This window comes from Hyperolius riggenbachi, chromosome 4 (genome assembly GCF_040937935.1).
Source record: "Hyperolius riggenbachi isolate aHypRig1 chromosome 4, aHypRig1.pri, whole genome shotgun sequence".
NCBI lineage: Eukaryota > Metazoa > Chordata > Amphibia > Anura > Hyperoliidae > Hyperolius > Hyperolius riggenbachi.
The window spans coordinates 169,615,281-169,635,523 of record NC_090649.1 but is presented as its reverse complement, the minus strand read 5'-3'; the positions used below and the strand labels follow the sequence as shown (position 1 = coordinate 169,635,523).

Below are 20,243 nucleotides of genomic sequence, written 5' to 3'. Positions count from 1 at the left end.
GTTACGCTACTGCACTGCACCTCAGAAATGTGTTACATGTATGCTGTATTTTCAGTTTGTATACACAGGCACTGGATGCAGAAAAACTCTTATAAAGTTATAGAGGCTGATTCATATCAAATATAGTGTCAGAAATTTTCATGCGCAATGCACCTAATCTGGGAAACTATACAGATTAATAGGATCATACTATCAAGAGAGGCCAATGGCTGCAGTCAACTCATTGCTTATTCTCTCCCTTAGGTGAAAGAAACAGCAGTAATACATACTAAGCACCCTGTTTTGACATGTATGTACAAAGCTGTATGCCATATTCACTGTAGGAAGCATAATCATATCCTAGCCTTCGAACCAGCTGGATAGAATGCTGCAGCACATTGCACATCTACACAACACAGAACTGGGACACCTAAATCATCTCTGCAGTGGTTGGAATGCATCTCCCATGATGCTGAGTTGCCTAGACGATGACATCAAGAGGAATTGTGTGAAGATTTAAATACCAACTTAATAAATGAAGCCACCTGCTGAAAACAGACGCAATCATGAGCAGTGTGTGAGTATGGACTCGTGTATTCACATGTTTAATTTACATGTAATAAACATTCACATGTTTAATTTTCATCTACATTAAAGCTGACTGAGCCAGAAAGACTGATTGCATTTCACAATACCCACTCTAGTTAATGCTTTAAGCATTGTGATAACATCCACTACAATGTCTCTAGCACTACTGGATGCAGTGTTCTTCCAGGCTACAGAAACAAAGCAGATTATGGGTATCATGTTAAATGCCATCATATGGATACTTGTATTATTTCCTAGCAATATATAGGAATCAGGAAAGAATAGCGTACTTGTAAAAGGTGTATTATGAGGACAAGGGGTAACGGAGATAATACAGGTCGTCTGCATTGTATGACATGAAGGACCACTATCGCAAAAAAATGTAAAATGTAAAACATATACATATGAAATGCAGTACAAATCACTCCTTTCCTACGTTGCTGTCACTTACTGTAGGTAGTAAAAAGCTGACAGATCTTTCAGATTTTGGACTAGTCCATCACCCCATGAGAGATTCTCAGTGTTAGCTTTATTCTTTATCTATTCAGCCAGCCTTTCTACTCATTTGCACACTATTTTGTCCAGTGCTTTTGTAAATAAAGAAATAACCCAGAATCCCCCATGAGGAGATAGACTAGTCTAAAACCTGATAGAGCGGTCAGATTTTCAGCAACTAGCGGAAGAGACAATGACATAGGGTAAAAGTAATTTATAGTGTGTGTTACTCTGGGATGAATATACATATATATGTAGTATTTTCCATGTTATTACATTTTTCAACTGTGGTCCTCTAAAAAACAGTTCATTGTAAAGTAGCTGTATACTATAACAAAAAGTCAGACACAATTAAAAATAAATTCAATGCAAAGAGCAGTGGAGATGTGCAATGGGAAGCACCCTGTACCACACCAATCAGAAATCACCTCTAAAATGAGCTGCCAAGATAAACATTACTGATTGGCATAGAGTACATCTTATAAATCTTTGCCCAGTCATTTTATAGTATTGTAAAAGTAATTCTGATACAATTATAGATGTTTGATATGGCTATATCCATGTCTTAGTGCCTGCTAAAATTATAGATTTAAAAGACCAATACAAAGTAATGTACCACTGTCTACAGCAACCAACCATATGTCAACTTATTGGTAACACTGGTGAGATGTAATCTCTGGTTTGTCATGATGTATTTTAGCATTAGTTCGAATAGAACATGAGTCAACATGAATCAGTTCATTTCACAGCCTGGTTAATGGATAGAAGGTATTTTTAACTGAGGCTTTATAACGGAAGTGTGGCATCGCATGTTATCCACGCATTGCGTCACATACTGTCAATTAAAAGTATACTTCACTGTCACTGTTAGGCTCCCTGCACACTGCAAATCCGTTTTGCGATACCGATTCTGAATCCATTTCCGATTTGCAATTCCGATTTTCCCTGAATGCAATCAGAAAAACGGAGGAAAAAACGCAGCATGCAGTAATGACTAAAAATCAGAATCGGATGTAAAAACCGATAAAAAATCAGAATCGGAATCGCAGGGAGGCTCACTGTGTGCTTTTTGTGGTAACACTGCATACAGTGCAATATGATACCACATGCCACTATACCACAACCCATCCGCAGCACTGTGAAGATCACATAGGTGGTGCATTGCAGTGTGGAAAGCCACATTACAAAGCGGCCGTTATGCCGCATTACAATGCACCGCTGTGAACATAACCTGCATTGCACCACTGTGAACATAATCTGGCTCACGACTACCATAGATGATAAGGTGTAGAGGTAGATATACAACCAGATCCTGACAGTTTAACCAGGATAACCCAGTTTTGGTTGCTTATTGCAACTTGGATTTGTTGCACTGCATCACACCTCCCACAACCTTAGATCAAAATCCAATAACTTGACCACCCCCAGAGTTCAACTAAAAATCTTTGGAGCCAGAGCTTTCTGTCATGCTGCCCCTACCCTGTGGAATGCCTTGCCAAACGTAATCACGACAGCTCCAACCCTAGACACTTTTGTATAAGAACTGAAAAGCTACCTGTTTAGTCTGGCATTTATGATCACATCATTTTTCCCCTGTACACATCACTATGTACTGATCTGAGACAAGCTTATGTGCTTTGGGTCCTATGGGGGAAAAGCGCTTTACACATTTTTTTGTTGTTGTTGCTTGTAAGTGTAAAATGGAGTAGACATGGGATGTATCTAACAACGCTCCACTGCTTCAGCACTACACCAGTGGTTTGCAATATTTGCTCAGTAATGTGCCATCATCCCAATCCATACTTTACCACTTGGATCATTAGAAATGACCTCCAACAAATGTCCTCTAACACCCACAGAAGCCAATGGCAACACTTTCACATGTAGAGTAGAGTAGAGTAGAGTAGAGTAGACTCACCCATAATGCAGTTCTAGTGAGAAACCCAAGCTTTTGAATGTCCCATCTCCAGTAGGGAGGAGTCAAACCAGTAGTACACATCTAATTATTCACAAAACATTGTGTTATGTAATCAGTTAAGCCAGTATACCAATGAATGAGGTATTCGATAACCCAAAAATGAAATGATGACACACCAAATGCTGTAGTCAATAGTAACCACTCCATTGACTATTCCTATATAAACCTGATAGGATGTTCTAATTTACTACACTTTGCAAATCTCATTTGCCTTCCGTATTGTTTTAATGAAGATGTCCAATAAATAAATCATAAATCCCACCTCTATCTCCCAATGTCACATGTGAGTCCTTGAATCTTGTTATATCACTGACATTTGACAGGGAGCACTAATGATATGCAGGTATCTGAAGTTAACCTATTTGGACTGATGTCACATTGTGATGATCTAGACATTCTTTCTCAAGGCTTCCCACAAAGGACTCTTTTGAAACCATCAGGCACACAAACAATTGCTTTGCCATGAACTGCCAGTTTCAATGGAAATCCCTTTCTCTCTGAAAGATACCTCCACTGAACCCCTCTCCACCCTCCCTCACATCCCTGCAGCAAGCAGCGTACAATTGTTACCTGACAAATCCCTCTCCATGCTTGATGATAGTAATTTTTAGCTTTGTGATTTAGCTGCACAACTCGAATGGACATGGCAGGCTTTAGCATATAATCACATAGAGGTCATTTGCCTTCTGCAATTTTACAGCCTGCATGGTGCTGGAACAGAACAGAGCTGGAGCTGCCCTTGCATAGGGTCTCTGCCATATGGCTGTATCCGATGCAAAGAGCCTGCTAAAGACTGGAGCATGAACAAATCACATTTTACTGCTAGCCTCTGCATAGAGCGTTTCCACTTTGGCATGCTATCAAAAAGAAGCACAAATCAGCTCCTACTGTGAGAGTTGAAGCCCAGTGGAAGTTACTACTGAGAACTTGAGAATGCTGCATCCTTGGAGGCAAGGGAATTCTTACACTAAGCGTCCTTGGGCATGTAATTGTGATCTTACTAGAGCTGTTTGGAAAATAATGCTTCCAATCATGGAATTCAATGCAAATAGTTACAAACCAGAGGTTACTCAGCATGAAAGCAGTGGGCACAGTGAACACACTGAACAGCAATTTAAGTGATGTCAACAGAGGATAAGGGGAATGCAAGATATATAGCTGTGTCAAATTATTTTTTGCTGCACACATGAAACACATACAGATTTTTTTCTCCACACACTGCTGTTATCTCTGCCTTGAATGAAAATGGTATCATCCTGGTTTAAAACTTCTTGCTTTGAATGAAAAGGAATCTGAATAACCACAAAACGTGTGTGTGTGCGTGTGTGTGTGTGTGTGTGTGTGTGTAGGAGAGTGAGTGAGTGAGTTTGTTGTCATATATACAGGTACTCTTCAATTACAAAATGTATACGTAGCAACTAAACAGTATTATAACTGATAAATTATTACAAGTAGTAATCACTGCTTGTGATATTGTTCTATAAATATTATGTTGAGACAACTATGAGCTACTTACGACCACTCCCAAAGGCATATGTATGCATCTGCACATATCGACAAACATTAACACACACACACACACACACACACACACACACACACACACACACACACATGCGCCCGCACACACACACACACACACACACACACATGCGCCCGCACACACACACACACACACACATAAACACACACATAAACACACATACTGCACACTCACACGCGCGCACACACACACACACACACGCACATAAACATGCACACACACACACACACATAAACATGCACACACACACACACACACACACACAAACATGCACACACACACACGCACACACACGCACACAAACTACACACATAAACACACATACTGCACACTCACACGCACACACACACACACATACACAAAAACACACGCACATATACACACACACACACACACACACACACACACACACATAAACACGCACACACACACACACACACACACACACACACACACACACACACACACACACACACACACACACACACACACACACACACACACACACACACACATACACATACACACACACGTGCACATAAACATGCACACACGCACACACACACATACACACACATACACATGCACACACTTACACTGAATCATGGCTGACATTTAAATTTCTACTTGCATTTAATGATCAAAGCATTCCACATGACTCCTGTTACATTAATATTTTAAGCTGACTTATGATTCTGTCATTAGTGAGTCCAGCCCGCATGGTAGACATAAATTCACGTCAGTAATAGCAGATGTGGTTCTCCTATAAAAGGATATTCACCGTGACATGCACATAAGTCATATTTAAGCCCTATTATCTCCTTGACTTTCCTACAGATATCTAATAGTCGCATATCTAGCCAATCACAAACAAATATAAAACTTTGCTGAAACTACCCCATGCAGTAAAAACATCACAGGCACAGCTAATGCTTATGTACACACACTCTGTGGTTCCCACTTCCCACGGCATAATTACCTGCATTTCTATTTTGGATACAGCTGGTACCATCTATTTTTTTCCTGGCAGTTCAATCACATGTCTCCTGTCACAGCCATGAAACAATTGATGGCAGGTTTGCAGAGAAAAGTACCATTGTGTTTTTCCTTTGAATTTTACAAGTCTATCTCAGGAGGACTCTTCCCTTAAATTCCGAACAATGAATTCAATAACACGTTAGGCTCACATCATGCAAAATCTACCTGTGTGAAGTCAGCAATAAACGCTGTAGTCGGGAGACAGCGAAAATAAGCACAAGGTCTGGATTCTTGTACAGAACATCACTCACTGCTGTCACAATCAGAAATGTGTATCTACTTATTGCCATTTTCAGGAAAAACAATAGATGGCAACTGGTCTGCAAAAAAAAAAAAAAAAAAAAAGCTAGCTTATCCAAAATTAGTGCAGTAGCTGTCAATGCGGGGGAGAGGGGATATCACTATTGAAGTTTAGATTTCATGGCTTATCAGTTTTCTTTTCAGGAGGCAGTTTGCTGTAGTTTGAAGTGACAGGCTGAGCAGCAGAAGCAGTGCTTTCAGCTTTGTCGATGAATCTGACGCCAGCGCCTATCGCAATAGCTCTGCTTAAAACTGTACATATGTATTATGAAAGAGCAATGATCGGCCAGGATACCCCACACACCCACAAAAAAAAAAAATGCCTGGGCTTCCCAATGCTTGCCCACGTCATAAAAACGAACGCTCCCCCTCCGCTTTGATCTGCTTTGCTTCTTCCAGCTTGTTTCCATGATGCTATGGGGAGGAAAAAAAAGAAGAGAGAGAGAGAGAGAAAGAGATGGATCTAGACACAAACAGAGAGATAGCTTCAGATGAGAAAAATATAGAAAGGAGAAGATAATGAGGTGTAAGTAATCTGGGAAATTAGATTGTTAGATGTGATGTGAAGCTCTCTACTCACAATAGAAGGGGCGAGGGAGAAAGTGAAGCTTCGCACAGAGACAGGTGAAGACACGGAGACAGAAGAGGGAGAAACGGTGTGAAGATTCTTGACTATGATCGACTCTCCCAATTATCTGCTGTCAGCAAGGGAGGGGGCAATAGGGAGGGGGGGATAAAAAAAAAGAGAAGGCAACAAACGGGCAAAGCCACAGAAAAGGTTGAAAGAGAATAAATAGGAGGTAGACAATTGAAGCAGTGGTGTGAAGATTGTTGGATTTGTGTCAAATTTCCAATGATCTGTTGCCTACGACTGTAGGAGGAGGAGGAGGAGAAAGAGGAGGATGGAGGGGTGAGGAAAAAGAAAAAAAGATAGAGAGGGGGGACACGAAAAAGAGAGGGCGAGTGAGAAAGACCTCAGCAGGCAATGTTGGACAGAGAGGCTGCAGATTCTTCGCTGGCTCCATTGAGCATACTGAGTGGCAGATCTGCATGTTGAAGCAACCCATTGAAAACACAGAGCAGCACACAGCACACTGCACATTGCACATTCCCAGCACGTCCCTAGCTCATTTTTTTCTTTTTTTGCCTCAGACTCAGTAGGAGCAGATAGGAAGAGAAAGACAGAGAGAGGGAGAGCCAGAAATCCTTAAACTCAGCCTTTTTTCTCCCCCCGGATGTGCTACAAAAATCACCTGCAAACTGGTAAGTAAATAATTCCATCCTTTCTCTATGTACTTTTATGGGGAGAGATGTGCCTGCGACCTAAGATGAGATTTAAGTTGCAGATATATATTTGCAAATGAGACGACTGCTACTGCTGCTGCTGCTGCTGAAGCTGCTGCAATATAAACCTCAGCCTTTCTCCCTCCTGTCGTTATTTCAAGCAATCTATTTACTGGCATGCCATTCTCATCCAGAACCTTGACTGCTTAGCTTCTAAGTCATTTGTCAGCAAAGCTGCATTAGCATTTATGGCATTTTCACGAGAGTGGAGGCTTTGATTTTTTTAAGTTTCATTGTAATCGCTATCACTATGCTATGAGCAGACAGGAAATGCAGTAAGATGCAGGTGTCATAATATCCAGAGATTTGGATGTAGTTATTTGCAGCAACGAGTGCCTATCTATGGATGTGTGCTTTTATGTGATTGTATTTATTTATTTATATATATTTTTTCCTTTTTTCTGGTGGGATTGCAGGGTTTGACGATCAGATGTCTTTATGTTGCTCCGGTAGTGTAAACTGTCAGCAGCAGCCCCTGTCTGTCTCTCGTTCGAACACTTTGTAAATGTATAGGTATTTTTGTCCATCAATGCCTCTGAGATAGGTTGAGCGGCTGGTCTGTGGTGTTAAAGCCTCAGTTCCCAGAGCAAGGAAGGGAGGCAGAGCATTTAAATCATGGATCATCCCAGACTAAGCTGCATTTTGCTGTCAGTTTCTCCTCAGATTGGAAGATCATACAGGCATGCAGTGTGGGCAGATTAATTATCTCGACATTCTTTTATCTATTTATGGGCATTTAAGGTGCACAATAGCTGGTGCAATTAATTGCAGGCTTTAATACGCTAATCCATCACAAACAGTGAACGTACGGACGTTTTACTGGAAATAACAAGCAAGGTTCTGCTCCTCTTTTTTGCCATCAACTCTTTTGGATGAAATGCATGCTTTGCACAAATTTGTATTCTGGTGTACTATGGCTGTATCGTGTACCTTTGCCTGAGCTCATGTCATTACTCGTATTAAGGTATGTTTGTGTCATTTGTGCTATTATTACTGCTTTGCATGACTCAGAAGCACGGCCAATATTTCAGACTTAAATCATCATCATTAAGACACAAGCTCACCTTCCTATAGGAAAGACATCATTCTTTGCTTTGTGTATGAGTAGGGATGGCTGCATCAAGTAGCAATTATGTAATACAGTGCATTAAGCCAAATGGCATTGTATAATTGCAGATTTACACTCCCATACACTAGATCATGCAAACTAGTGTGGATTGATAATGACCAGGCATAGTGAGTGACTATAGTCTTTTTTGCTTTACACTCAGCTTGTTAAAATGTTTAGTGCACTTTTTAAAAAAATGAAACCGATTTCCCTTTGTTTTTCAGCTTTTTTTTTAATTAATCAGAAATGGAACCATCTCCAGCAGAAACTCAACTACATGGACGTATGTTGTGGATCATTCTTTTAAGCACAATTGCTCTTGCATGGACTACGCCAATTCCCTTGATTGAGGATTCAGAGGAAATAGATGAGCCTTGCTTTGATCCTTGCTACTGTGAAGTGAAGGAAAGCCTTTTCCACATTTATTGTGACAATAAAGGATTTACAAATATTAGTCAGATTTCTGAATCCTGGATCCGACCCTTTAAACTGTATCTTCAGAGAAACTCGATGAGAAAACTGTACACCAACAGCTTCCTTCACTTGAACAATGCCGTGTCGATTAATCTCGGGAACAATGCATTGCAGGACATTCAGGCTGGAGCTTTTAATGGGCTGAAAGTTCTAAAGAGGCTATACTTGCATGAAAACAAGCTAGATATTTTTAGAAATGACACGTTCATGGGACTGGAGGGCTTGGAATATCTGCAAGCCGACTACAATGTCATTAAGAGGATTGAAAGTGGAGCCTTTAGAAATTTAAATAAGTTGAGAGTGTTGATCCTTAACGATAATCACATCCCCTTACTTCCAACAAATTTATTCAAGTCTGTGTCTTTAACACACTTGGACTTGCGTGGAAACCGATTAAAAATCTTGTCTTACAGAGGGATGCTGGATCACATAGGGAGAAGCATCATGGAGATACAGCTAGCTGAGAATCCTTGGAACTGTACTTGTGAGATTGTGCAATTGAAAACCTGGCTTGAACGTATCCCTTATACTGTTCTGGTTGGGGATATTACATGTGAAAGTCCCTTTCACTTTCATGGCAAGGATTTAAGGGATATCAAACGAAGTAAACTTTGCCCCTTGCTCTCTGAAAGTGAGGTTGAAGCAAGCCTGGGTATACCCCAGTTAACATCAAGCAAAGAAAGTACATGGCCTACAAAGCCTTCCTCTATGTTGTCATCTTTTCATGTGACTGCTTCTTCTGTAGAGTATAAGACATCAAATAAACAACCCACTACCACCAAGCAACCTAGGCCTCCAAAGCCACCACCAACACCCAGAGGCCTTTACCCAGGCCCAAATCAACCACCAATAGCTGGGTACCAAACTAGACCTCCTATTCCAATTATCTGTCCCACTGGATGTTCATGCAGTTTGCATATCAATGATCTGGGATTGACTGTAAACTGTAAGGAGAAAGGGTTTCATAATATATCAGAGCTGCTGCCTAGACCTCTCAATGCTAAAAAACTTTACTTGAGTGGCAATTTAATACAGAAGATCTACCGATCTGACTTTTGGAATTTTTCTTCCCTGGATTTATTGCACCTTGGGAACAACAGAATCTCTTATGTACAAGAGGGAGCCTTTATCAATCTCCCAAATCTAAAAAGCTTGTATTTAAATGGAAATGACATTGAAAGGCTTACACCTGGCATGTTCAGGGGTTTACAGAGTTTGAATTATTTATATTTTGAGTATAACATGATAAGGGAAATTCAACCTGCTGCTTTCAGCCTCATGCCAAATTTGAAGTTGCTGTTTCTCAATGACAATCTGTTGAGAACCCTCCCAACTGATGCTTTTGCAGGCACTTCTCTGGCAAGGCTAAATCTCAGAAACAACCACTTTCTATACCTTCCTGTGGCTGGAGTCCTGGAGCACCTTAATGCTATTGTGCAGATTGATCTTAAACAAAACCCATGGGATTGCACCTGTGACATTGTCCCTCTAAAGCTATGGATAGACACCATTAGCTCTGTCATTGTGGTTGGGGAAGTGCTGTGTACAAGTCCTGAAAATCTTACCAATAAGGATCTAAAATCTATCGAAATGGAGGTCTTGTGTCCAGAGATGCTACATGCCACTTCATCTTCTCGGCCTGGAAAAATAGTGCCCACAAGCTCTTCAGTATTTGAGTTTACCACACCAGGGGGTGCCATTCCTCTTTCTGTGCTCATCCTCAGCCTCCTGATTCTGTTTTTCTCTGCTGTTTTTGTGGCTGCAGGACTTTTTGCTTTTGTGCTTAGAAGGCGTAAAAAACTGCCTTTCAGAAAGAGACAAGAGGTGGATTTAACAGGCATCCAGATGCAGTGCAGAATTTTTGAGGACAGACCAAACAACTCCCCAGAGAAAGCTCCTGGGCACGTCTATGATTACATCCCTCATCCTGTAACCCAGATGTGCAATAATCCCATCTACAAACCTAGAGAGGAAGAAATGGGGGAGGAATTTTCAGAAACTAAGGAAAACAATACTAATTATAGAACTTTAATAGAAAAAGAAAAAGAGTGGACTATGGCAGTCTCAAACTCCCAGTTAAACACTATAGTTACTGTCAATCAAAGCGGGGAAGTGCCAAGTTTTCATGAAAATGGTGTCATCTTTCCTGGATTAATTGACCGAGAACGTCCGGCACCCACAGTGGGGTTTGTGGACTGCATTTATGGCACTGTTCCCAAATTAAAGGAACTACATGTCCACCCACCTGGCATGCAATATCCTGATTTGCAACAGGATGCCAGATTAAAAGAAACCCTACTATTCTCAGCTGGGAAGGGGTTTTCAGACCAAACTCAAAGTGAATACCTCGAGTTGAGGGCCAAACTCCAAACAAAGCCGGATTACCTCGAAGTCCTGGAAAAAAACACATATAGATTCTGATATAGCATAATTTCATAGCGCCCCAAAAACAACCGCATGGTTCAATATGATAATACCGTTGTGCTCCCCAAATTGTTTTGGAGGAAGGGCCATACTCTAATCATAATTAATTGAAGTGCCTTCGCAGACTTTTGCCAGCAATGTTATCAATCATTATTTTTTATATAGGAGTCTAAGAAACTTGACTGTGCCATGTAAGGTATGGGGATATTTGTACTGATCCTGATAAAATAATTCCACGTGTCCTTTTTTGGCAGTAACTTAAACCTTTTCATTGGAGGGGTACTGGGGTAGGGGGCTAGGATGGCATTTTGGCTTCCGTATACAAAGAAACACCCATGGCACAGATCCTGTATATTGATGCAGTTTGCTGCATGCCTGAAAAGAAAAAAAAAACTGCAGGGGGGTTAATGCTCGAATGTGCTCACTCAAAACACTAATGCTCATCTTTTTTTATTTCTGTCATCAACAGTTAAGCATCAACAAAAAAAAAAAAAAAGGATTAACAGCAATGCATCATGGTTCAATGTATATTTGGTTTCTTTCTTCTTTATTTTTATTTTTTTGCAAAGCAGGAAGTATTGTACACAAGACAGCTAGGGATCAACATCTTTGTGAATTCATGAATATGCCAGGATATGTTTCTTTTCTTTTTTTAATTCTCTGCAGCTCTTTGCAATTTCTTTAGTAACGCTACTGGGTACGTATCACTAACAGCTTTGTAGGAAGCACTTTTAATGTCTTCTACCCCTCCTCTTTCTCCTTAGCCTACCCCATACACAAAAAAGAAAAATTTTACAAAATGTGCATATATTTATTCTGTAATTTCAGTGAATATTAATTGTAAAGGTAATGTTTAATCAATGTATAGTGATTATGCGTCTGGTATAGCTTTCCTAATAAAATAATTTAAAACAATACATACATATACAGATATATACAGATTTAAAAAAAAAAAAAGCTTAAAGATCTGATTTAGCTATGACCAGCCTTAGGTCCATCAACCAAAAAAGCAAAAAAAGAAAAAGAAAAAAAAAGAGTCATCATGCTGACTAACATTGATCGCTATTTCACTGCAAACAGTGCTTGGTTAGATAAAACCATGACATGTGCTTTGATATAGTTTTGCAATTCTGGGAATCAGTAGCACTTTAAAGTCTTTTACCGATTCCTCAATAGTAAAGGAATTAATAATGTAACAATCCTCTGGACAACACTGGATTCAATACAAAAAGAACTGGAAGTAAATTATTACTTACCGAGAGCCATTTAATTTATTTGTCTGGCTTGAAAAATGAGAGCTCCATTGTATACCCTAATATCCATTATCCAGGGATCACTACAGTGCATTCCAACCTATTTGGGGATGAAAAGTTGCACAGCTGATCTATACAAAAAGTCCTATTAGGTATAATTCTTCAAGACATATGCTATTTTAATTGCACATTGTATATCCTAACAGAGATCTATCTATAGAAATATATATGATTAAAGCAAATAAACAGGGGCTATCGGACCCTGAATGAACCCAAAGAAAATCTAAAAAAAAAAACTGGTTCGTTGGTTGGTTATTAAAGCTTGTAGTTAATGGTTTAAACGAGGATGCATTCATTTTATTGAACAGCAGGGGGAGCTTTAGCCTAAGTATTCCACATTAGGTACAAACACCTAGTTCTTGGCTTTAGAGCTGTGTCTTATTTGTGTGCTGCAGCCATTCTAAAAATCTGTTATCCTCTGCTTCATGTCTAACTTAAATCCCCAATGAAATCATTACTGTACATTGAATGTAAACCGTCAACGGTCACTAATGCCTTACATTAATATGGGGGAATTTAGTTGAGAATGTGGAAAAAAAAACATGGCTTGTTGTCAAGTTTTGATTTTTGCTGCATGAGTATTTGCCCTAATGATTTATATTGATACACTGCTATAGTTTTGATATGAATATATATGTATATATATGAGTGCAGATAGTTACATGTATATATTGGTATAGCTGCTCCTATGACTTATATGCACTGTACCTATCTGCATGCATATGAAATGTGATGTAGGGAATATAGCACTGTTTGTTTTTTGTTCAGAGTCGCCATTTGAAAGTTCATCACCTTTGCAGTAAAACATGTCATCTTTGAGGGCGTACAGTAATGTAATACAGATCAATCACTAACTTGCACATGTTGAAATGATAGCCTCTAGCTGCAATTGATTTTAGTCATTATAGAAGAGACAAGACCTATCACAGCAGGGCAGCATGCTGCTGTTATTACAGAATTAAATTTTAGTGACGGACTACCCCTAGCACTCCTGCTGCAGTCAACTATTCCACCCCTTGACTTCACCCCCCTCAACATGGGGGGGGGGGGCAGTGGTATCTCCCACTGTGTCTCCATCATCACATGGCACCACTGCTGAGCATCATGGGAGCTTTTTTGTTAACTGACAGCTGCAGTGCTGAAGGTTGCCCATTTACAGTCTATAATATTTATTCCATGGCCCCTCTAACTTATTATTAAAATGATCCCTTTTGAACCCATGCTTTTCAGTCCAAAGGCTGGATTTTACATGCTTAACCTCACGTCTGTTTTTTTATGTTCTAAAAATTCCAGTATCCACTGTATATTGCATATGGCTGCATTCAGCGCTACTATAAATAGAGAGCATGCGCATATTTTGAAAATAAAATCAAAGTGCAAGGCTACACGCTCCTTATACAGATAGAAGCCCATTAACTCCAGGCATGCCTCACGTCACCGTATTTCTTTTACAATAACACATCTGCGTGCAATCCCTAGTGTTACTGGTGCTGTATACATTTTAAACAGAGTGCTCATAATCCATATCAAAGTATGATGCAAACATTATGTTTATATATTTTGTTAAAAAAGCAAATACGACAAAAAACAAGAAAAACATGAAACAAAGAGAGGAAGCAAGAAAGTCTTTTGCTTTGACAAAAAAAAGGGACATTTTCCACCCCTGGACGGTGCGGAATTCTATTTATTCAGTGGAAATAAATTTATTCTTTGAGAATGGAAATTTTATATTAAAGGAGATACTTTTTTGGCTTAAATTTTGTTTTATTTTCTTATGTAGGAAGTTTTCTTTGCATCTGTGGATTTGCTGTGTGTGTGTATGCACGTTGGGGGGAGATGGGACAGACGATGTATAATGTCTTCTTCTGCAAGTGTTAATGTGCAAACATTAAGATTGTGGTGTGAACTGCCAAAACACACAAAGGAATGGCCATCTAGTTTATCTCAGCTATGAAAGGTTCACATTTTCTACTGATCGATAAAGAATGCACAAGCCTTATCTTTTTAACTGATATGACTAGCACCAGTCATGATAAATGACAACATTAGTGCTGACTTCTGGCATCTTATTGCACAAATGCTGACATGTAGATTGATATGTCAAAGCAGATATTTCCCAATACACTTGTTAAAAAAAACTATCATCATTGATCTGAATTTTATTATGTTGCCTAAGACTCATTTTAACCAGATCCCTTCATATGTTTGCTTAGTAATGATCGACACTATTCATACATGACCTTTCTTGTGCCAGCAGATGTTATCTAATAGACACAAGGGTGCATTAGCATATTAACAAGTTAAATAACTTGCTGCTTAGAATATGCCTGCCATTGTTATTGTGGCTATGGCTACTCAAAATCCGCATAAACCACGTGGACGTATTTTTAGATGGTCCATGACTCTGACAAATTGGATACTGTAAGGGCCTGTTTCCACTACACACAGATTGGATGCAGAATGGATGCAGAAAACTGACTGCAATGAATGCCTATAGGCCTGTTTCCACTAAACGCAATTTTTCTGATGCAGATTTTCCTATAGGCATTCATTGGAGTCAGTTCTTCTGCATCCATTTGGCATCCAATCTGCGTGTAGTGGGAACAGGCCCTTAGGCAGAATAGTGAAATAATCAACAAAATGTGTCTAACTTCTTCCATTGTGCTTATACAGATTTTTAAAGTATCTGCATGGCCTTATGTGCCTTATGGTAAATGGTGCCAATGGTGCCTTAGGGGAGCAAGGAAGGATCCGCAAACCAGACAAAGGTTGAAGGAACATCTGGTATTTTTTATTGGAAACTACACCTGACAAGTGCAATAAAACCACAGGATCTACTCTTAGTAGATCCTGTGGTTTTATTGCACTTGTCATGTGGAGTTTCCAATAAAGAATACCAGCTTTTCCTTCAACCTTTGTCTGGTTTGCGGATCCTTCCTTGCTCACTTATGTGGATTGGCTTGGCTCACCAGATCCTGATCCGACTGGTATGATTTAAAGGGGATCGAGCATACAAGACCTTTTTTTCTGCTGGTGCCTTAAAGAGAACCCGAGGTGGGTTTGAAGAATATTATCTGCATACAGAGGCTGGATCTGCCTATACAGCCCAGCCTCTGTTGCTATCCCAACCCCCCCTAAGGTCCCCCTGCACTCTGCAATCCCTCATAAATCACAGCCATGCTGCTGACAAACAGCTTGTCAGAGCTGGCTGTGTTTATCTCTATAGTGTCAGTCTGCTGCTCTCCCCGCCTCCTGCAGAACTCCAGTCCCCGCCTGCATCCCTTCCCTCCCTGCTGATAGGAGGGAAGGGACGGGGGCAGGGACCGGAGCTATGCAGGAGGCGGGGGAGCAGCTGAGACTGACACTACAGATGTAAACACAGCCTCACAGCACGGCTGTGATTTATGAGGGATTGCAGAGTGCAGGGGGACCTTAGGGGGGTTTGGGATAGCAACAGAGGCTGGGCTGTATAGGCAGATCCAGCCTCTGTATACAGATAACATTCTTTAAACACACCTCGGGTTCTCTTTAAGGGAATTGTTGACTCAGCTCTGCCTTCACAATGCAGCAGTAAATGTAGAATGTTGTATATGTTGTATAGGAGCCAATAACTATCACATGATCAGTGTCAGAAACTATTTGGGTAACTACAGAAGTCATTAATGTCCTCAAAATGGCTAAGCTGGCTGGAGCCTAGGCCACATGAGCTGTAGCTAGTCTCTGCATGTAAAAAAAATGGTCCTTCTTCTGCAACAAAATTATTGATTGGAGTTCATGGATCACATGTAGTCATTTTCCTCTTTTGCTGCTCACAAGAGTGTGTGCATTCTTGGTTTCTCGATAGGCACAGTATGGAGCATATAGGTGTATTTAACTGTATTGCAAAGTAAAAGGGGCAGTAGAAAAGACAGGATTATCCCGGCGTAAGGCTCCCTGCACACTGCAAATCCGTTTTGCGATTCGGATTCCATTTCCGATTCCGATTTTCCCTGAATGCAATCAACAGAAAAACGGAGGAAAAAACGCAGCATTCAGTAACGATTAAAAATTGGAATCGGATGTAAAAACTGATTACACATCGGAATCGCATGCAGTGTGCAGGGAGCCTAACAGTGTTACCACCATCTGGCGTGCATGGATAAGTAATGTCCGCTCTCCTCCGCTGTGGTGATTCCCATATCGCCGGTCTGCCGTGTGACACAGGCGGGTTTCTGTGTGGCAAGACGGGTCCCAGCATGCTCTGCACCACCACTCTGCTCTCCTATCTCCCACGTCACCTCCAGGGGTGGGCCAGCAGCTCACACTAAAAAAGTTAATGAATAGGGAACTGTGCTTAGAGTTGGTTACACACAATTACAGGGATACTCACTGGATTAAAATTTGTTTATTAGCATACCACAAATCTCACAAAGATTTGTGATATGCTAATAAACGAGGATTTAACCCAAACAAAGGTGGCTAGTGTCCTCATTGTTTAAAGAGGAACTCCACTGAAAATAATGTAATAAAAAAAGTGCTTCATTTTTACCATAATTATGTATAAATGATTTAGTCAGTGTTTGCTCATTGTAAAATCTTTCCTCTCCCCGATTTACATTCTGACATGTATTACATGGTGACATTGTTACTGTGGGCATGTTATGTAGCTGCTGCTAGCTGTTCTGGCTGTTAGACAGCTCTAAACAGCCATTTCCTGTCTGTGAACATTGTTACATTGTGGCAGTTTGCCAGGAGTACCGCGGTATTCAGAGCCTCTAGTGGGAGTGGTTTCAGCACAAAATCAGTCACACAGCGCCCCCTAATGGTCTGTTTGTGAAAATCATTCTATTTCTCATGTAAAAGGGGGTATCAGCTACTGATTGGGATAAAGTTCAATTCTTGGTTGGAGTTTCTCTTTAAGATAGCTTTTATATTTTATACCTTTACAGTGGGATGCTGTCATCACAAGGCACTGGCTCCTGAAAAAGTCTATTGTCTACAATGAAACTGCCATCCCATACCTCTGATACCTGCTAAATTCTATTAATATAACTGTGTACAGGCTGACAGTTGACTAGGTTATGTTAATCTGTCCATTAGGCTTGCAGGTAAAGCTATGCAGTGTTCACAGTGGAGCGTTGTAATGCACATCCTTCAAAAGCAGGATTACAATGAGGTGGAGGGGGAAAAGTTGCATGCAATGCATACAGTGAAGCATACAGTACAAAGTATGCCTCACTGCATCTCTTAATGCAGTTGTTACGTGGTACCGCACTGCATGCATTATTTTATGACAACGAATCCCACCACATTGCTGTTACATCAATGTGAACGTAGCATTACAATATAATTGCATCATGTTAGCAATGCGATTATATAGTCTGACGCAATGCACTGCAGTGCTCTACTGTGAACACAGCGTAACCCAATCCCATCAGACATGACAACTTTCTTGCATATGCAGTTATGGTCCAACAATGTTGGGAACATCTCTCCAAGGGAACATAGGGTGTTTTTGAAAAGTTATCAATTATAATATTAACTCAAAAGCACAACTTCTCTGCCACTTTGTTGAGTCAGTGGGGGAGATTTATCAAAGCATTACCGACAGTTTTTTCTTCTTAATCTGTTCTAACCAGCAGGGAGAACAGTTCTGCATGATAATAAGAACCTTCTTAAATCCTAGGTAATAGTGGCAATTTAGCGTGAATTTCTAGAGTTGCACTACAGTTAAGAAAAGTACAAATCCATCCCTGAACTGGCGCAGATTAAAAAGTGCTTGATAGCAGTTCTACAGATGTATAACTGCAGGGTAGACATGGTTGCAGAGTGCAGGCTAGGCATAATTTGTGATGTGCTCCTCCCCCTGCTGAATTCCTCTGCAAAGCCTGCTGCTATCAATACAGCAGCTGTGTTGTTATCTCAGCAACAGCAATTACCCTCACATACTGCACTGTCTGAGAGACCTTTCTAGCTCCTCCTATTTTACAACAGTTTTAGAAGGAATCTGCACTATCTAATGATTTCTTAAGATGCCTGAGACAGTTCTGCACGGATTTCTAAAAACCTACTAATATTTTGTCTCAGGCACTCTTGATAAATCTGGCCCATTGACTCTACTGTATAATGTGGTTGGAAGTTGAGGCACATGTTGCTATCACTAGAGAGCATTCTGTAGGCTACAGATACCTAGCTGACAGTTTTCCCTGATTTGAATTCCAGTACTAAGGTCACAAATATATCCCTGTTTTTTTAACTCATTGTACATAAAAAATGTCACTTTGGGGTTGATTCACTATAACAAATAGCACACCTTATCAGAGTTAACATGCCTTATCAGAGTTAGCATGTCTTATCAGAGTAGCATAGCGAGCACTACGAACATATGTCTGCTAATTGGCAATGATGAGAGCTCTGATAAGGCATGTTAACTCTGATAAGGCATGTTAACATTGATAAGGCATGCTATTTGTTATAGCGAATCAATCCCTTTGTCTGCAAAATATATGTACAATTATCTTGAATTTAACTTAAATAAATGTCACAATTGACACAAAGTTTTCACTTTTTGAAAGCTATAAAAAAAATTATAATAATAAAAAAAAACAGTTGCAAACAGTTATGTGGACCATTGGGACCATTAGGCAAACTACCAGTCTTCAAGTCATTGTGCACTAGTGAGGTTGCTAGCTTGCTAATTATTCAGTCTAAAAGTTGTAATGTTACAGCAGCAACAATGTTCTTTAATCAGACACACACACACATGTCTTGTATTGGTCTCTGGTGAAAATCTTCACTGGTGAGAGCTTGAACTAGATCGGCTGTTTTCATCCAGTGCACTGTATTGTAATTAGGTCAAAACACATGTAGAAGCATGTGGGAAATCATTTAAGTGTGAACTTTTTCTATGTGTCCAGATTTAGCCCTGTGATTAAAAATTGATGACGTGTGACTCAGGATTCCTCTGCCTAAGGCCTCCTTAGCATTAATCAGGCTCTGCCTCTGGCCAGCAAACCTCTGAGAAATGGTTTACCAGCGGCTCTGTGGAGGCTCTTGTCTTTTTCTGTAATATAAGTATTGTGACTTGTGGATATTGTTGTAAATAGAAGCCCTGTATGCCATTTGGATAGTTTGCAAACTGTCAGTTTAGAAAAGATGCACGCATATTGAGTCATTTACCAGTTTCCCTGAAAATTATCTGCACCTGTGTTGTAGGCTACGCCCTCTTGCCCTGGCAGTTATCCAGACACATCTTTTTCTTTTTATTGTTTGCTTCAGAAATTGTGCAGAATTACTGGAATGTCTTACAGCAGAAATACTGTAAGTGAGGCTGGATGGCCGAGAATCTCCTGTAGGGAGAGCTTATCACTGCAATACAAAGAGTACAGAAGCCAGTTGGTGATTTAACTAACCAGCATATATCTGCAGCTAATATATGAGTGATAAGTGAACTAATCCATAATAAAAAAAAATGTATGGAGCTTTCCATAGACCAGACTGTGCCTATGGTTACCTTGTGGCAACAAGCCCAGCTTGGACATTTACAATTGGGCATAAGGGACTCCTCATGAGCCTGTATAAACAGAAATGGGCAAGAAGCATAATAAGCGCAACTTGCATGTTGATTATTTCACGTTCCTAACAGCATCCAATTTTTTAGAATACAGAGTTGGGTTTTCA

At 40.2% G+C, this 20,243-nt stretch overlaps 1 protein-coding gene across 4 annotated transcripts; it reads left to right on the top strand.

The window, feature by feature from the left end:
* Positions 1–464: 464 nt before the first annotated feature.
* Positions 465–14,341, top strand: SLITRK3 (SLIT and NTRK like family member 3). Of its 4 annotated transcripts, none has more exons than XM_068280946.1 (3): positions 465–556; positions 7,074–7,184; positions 8,598–14,341. In XM_068280946.1, exon 3 carries the CDS (start codon positions 8,620–8,622, stop codon positions 11,266–11,268), a length of 2,649 nt encoding a protein of 882 aa, XP_068137047.1. In that variant the 5' UTR covers positions 465–556; positions 7,074–7,184; positions 8,598–8,619; the 3' UTR covers positions 11,269–14,341. The 4 variants fall into 4 exon arrangements, with proteins under 4 accessions (XP_068137047.1, XP_068137046.1, XP_068137044.1 ...); XM_068280945.1 differs by lacking the exon at positions 465–556 and adding an exon at positions 6,363–6,447; XM_068280943.1 differs by lacking the exon at positions 465–556 and having other exon boundaries at positions 6,822–7,184.
* Positions 14,342–20,243: the final 5,902 nt, after the last annotated feature.

Bases quoted from the DNA above. Each gene is read 5' to 3' on its own strand.
- SLITRK3 (XM_068280946.1), top strand. From the start codon at position 8,620: ATGGAACCATCTCCAGCAGAAACTCAACTACATGGACGTATGTTGTGG.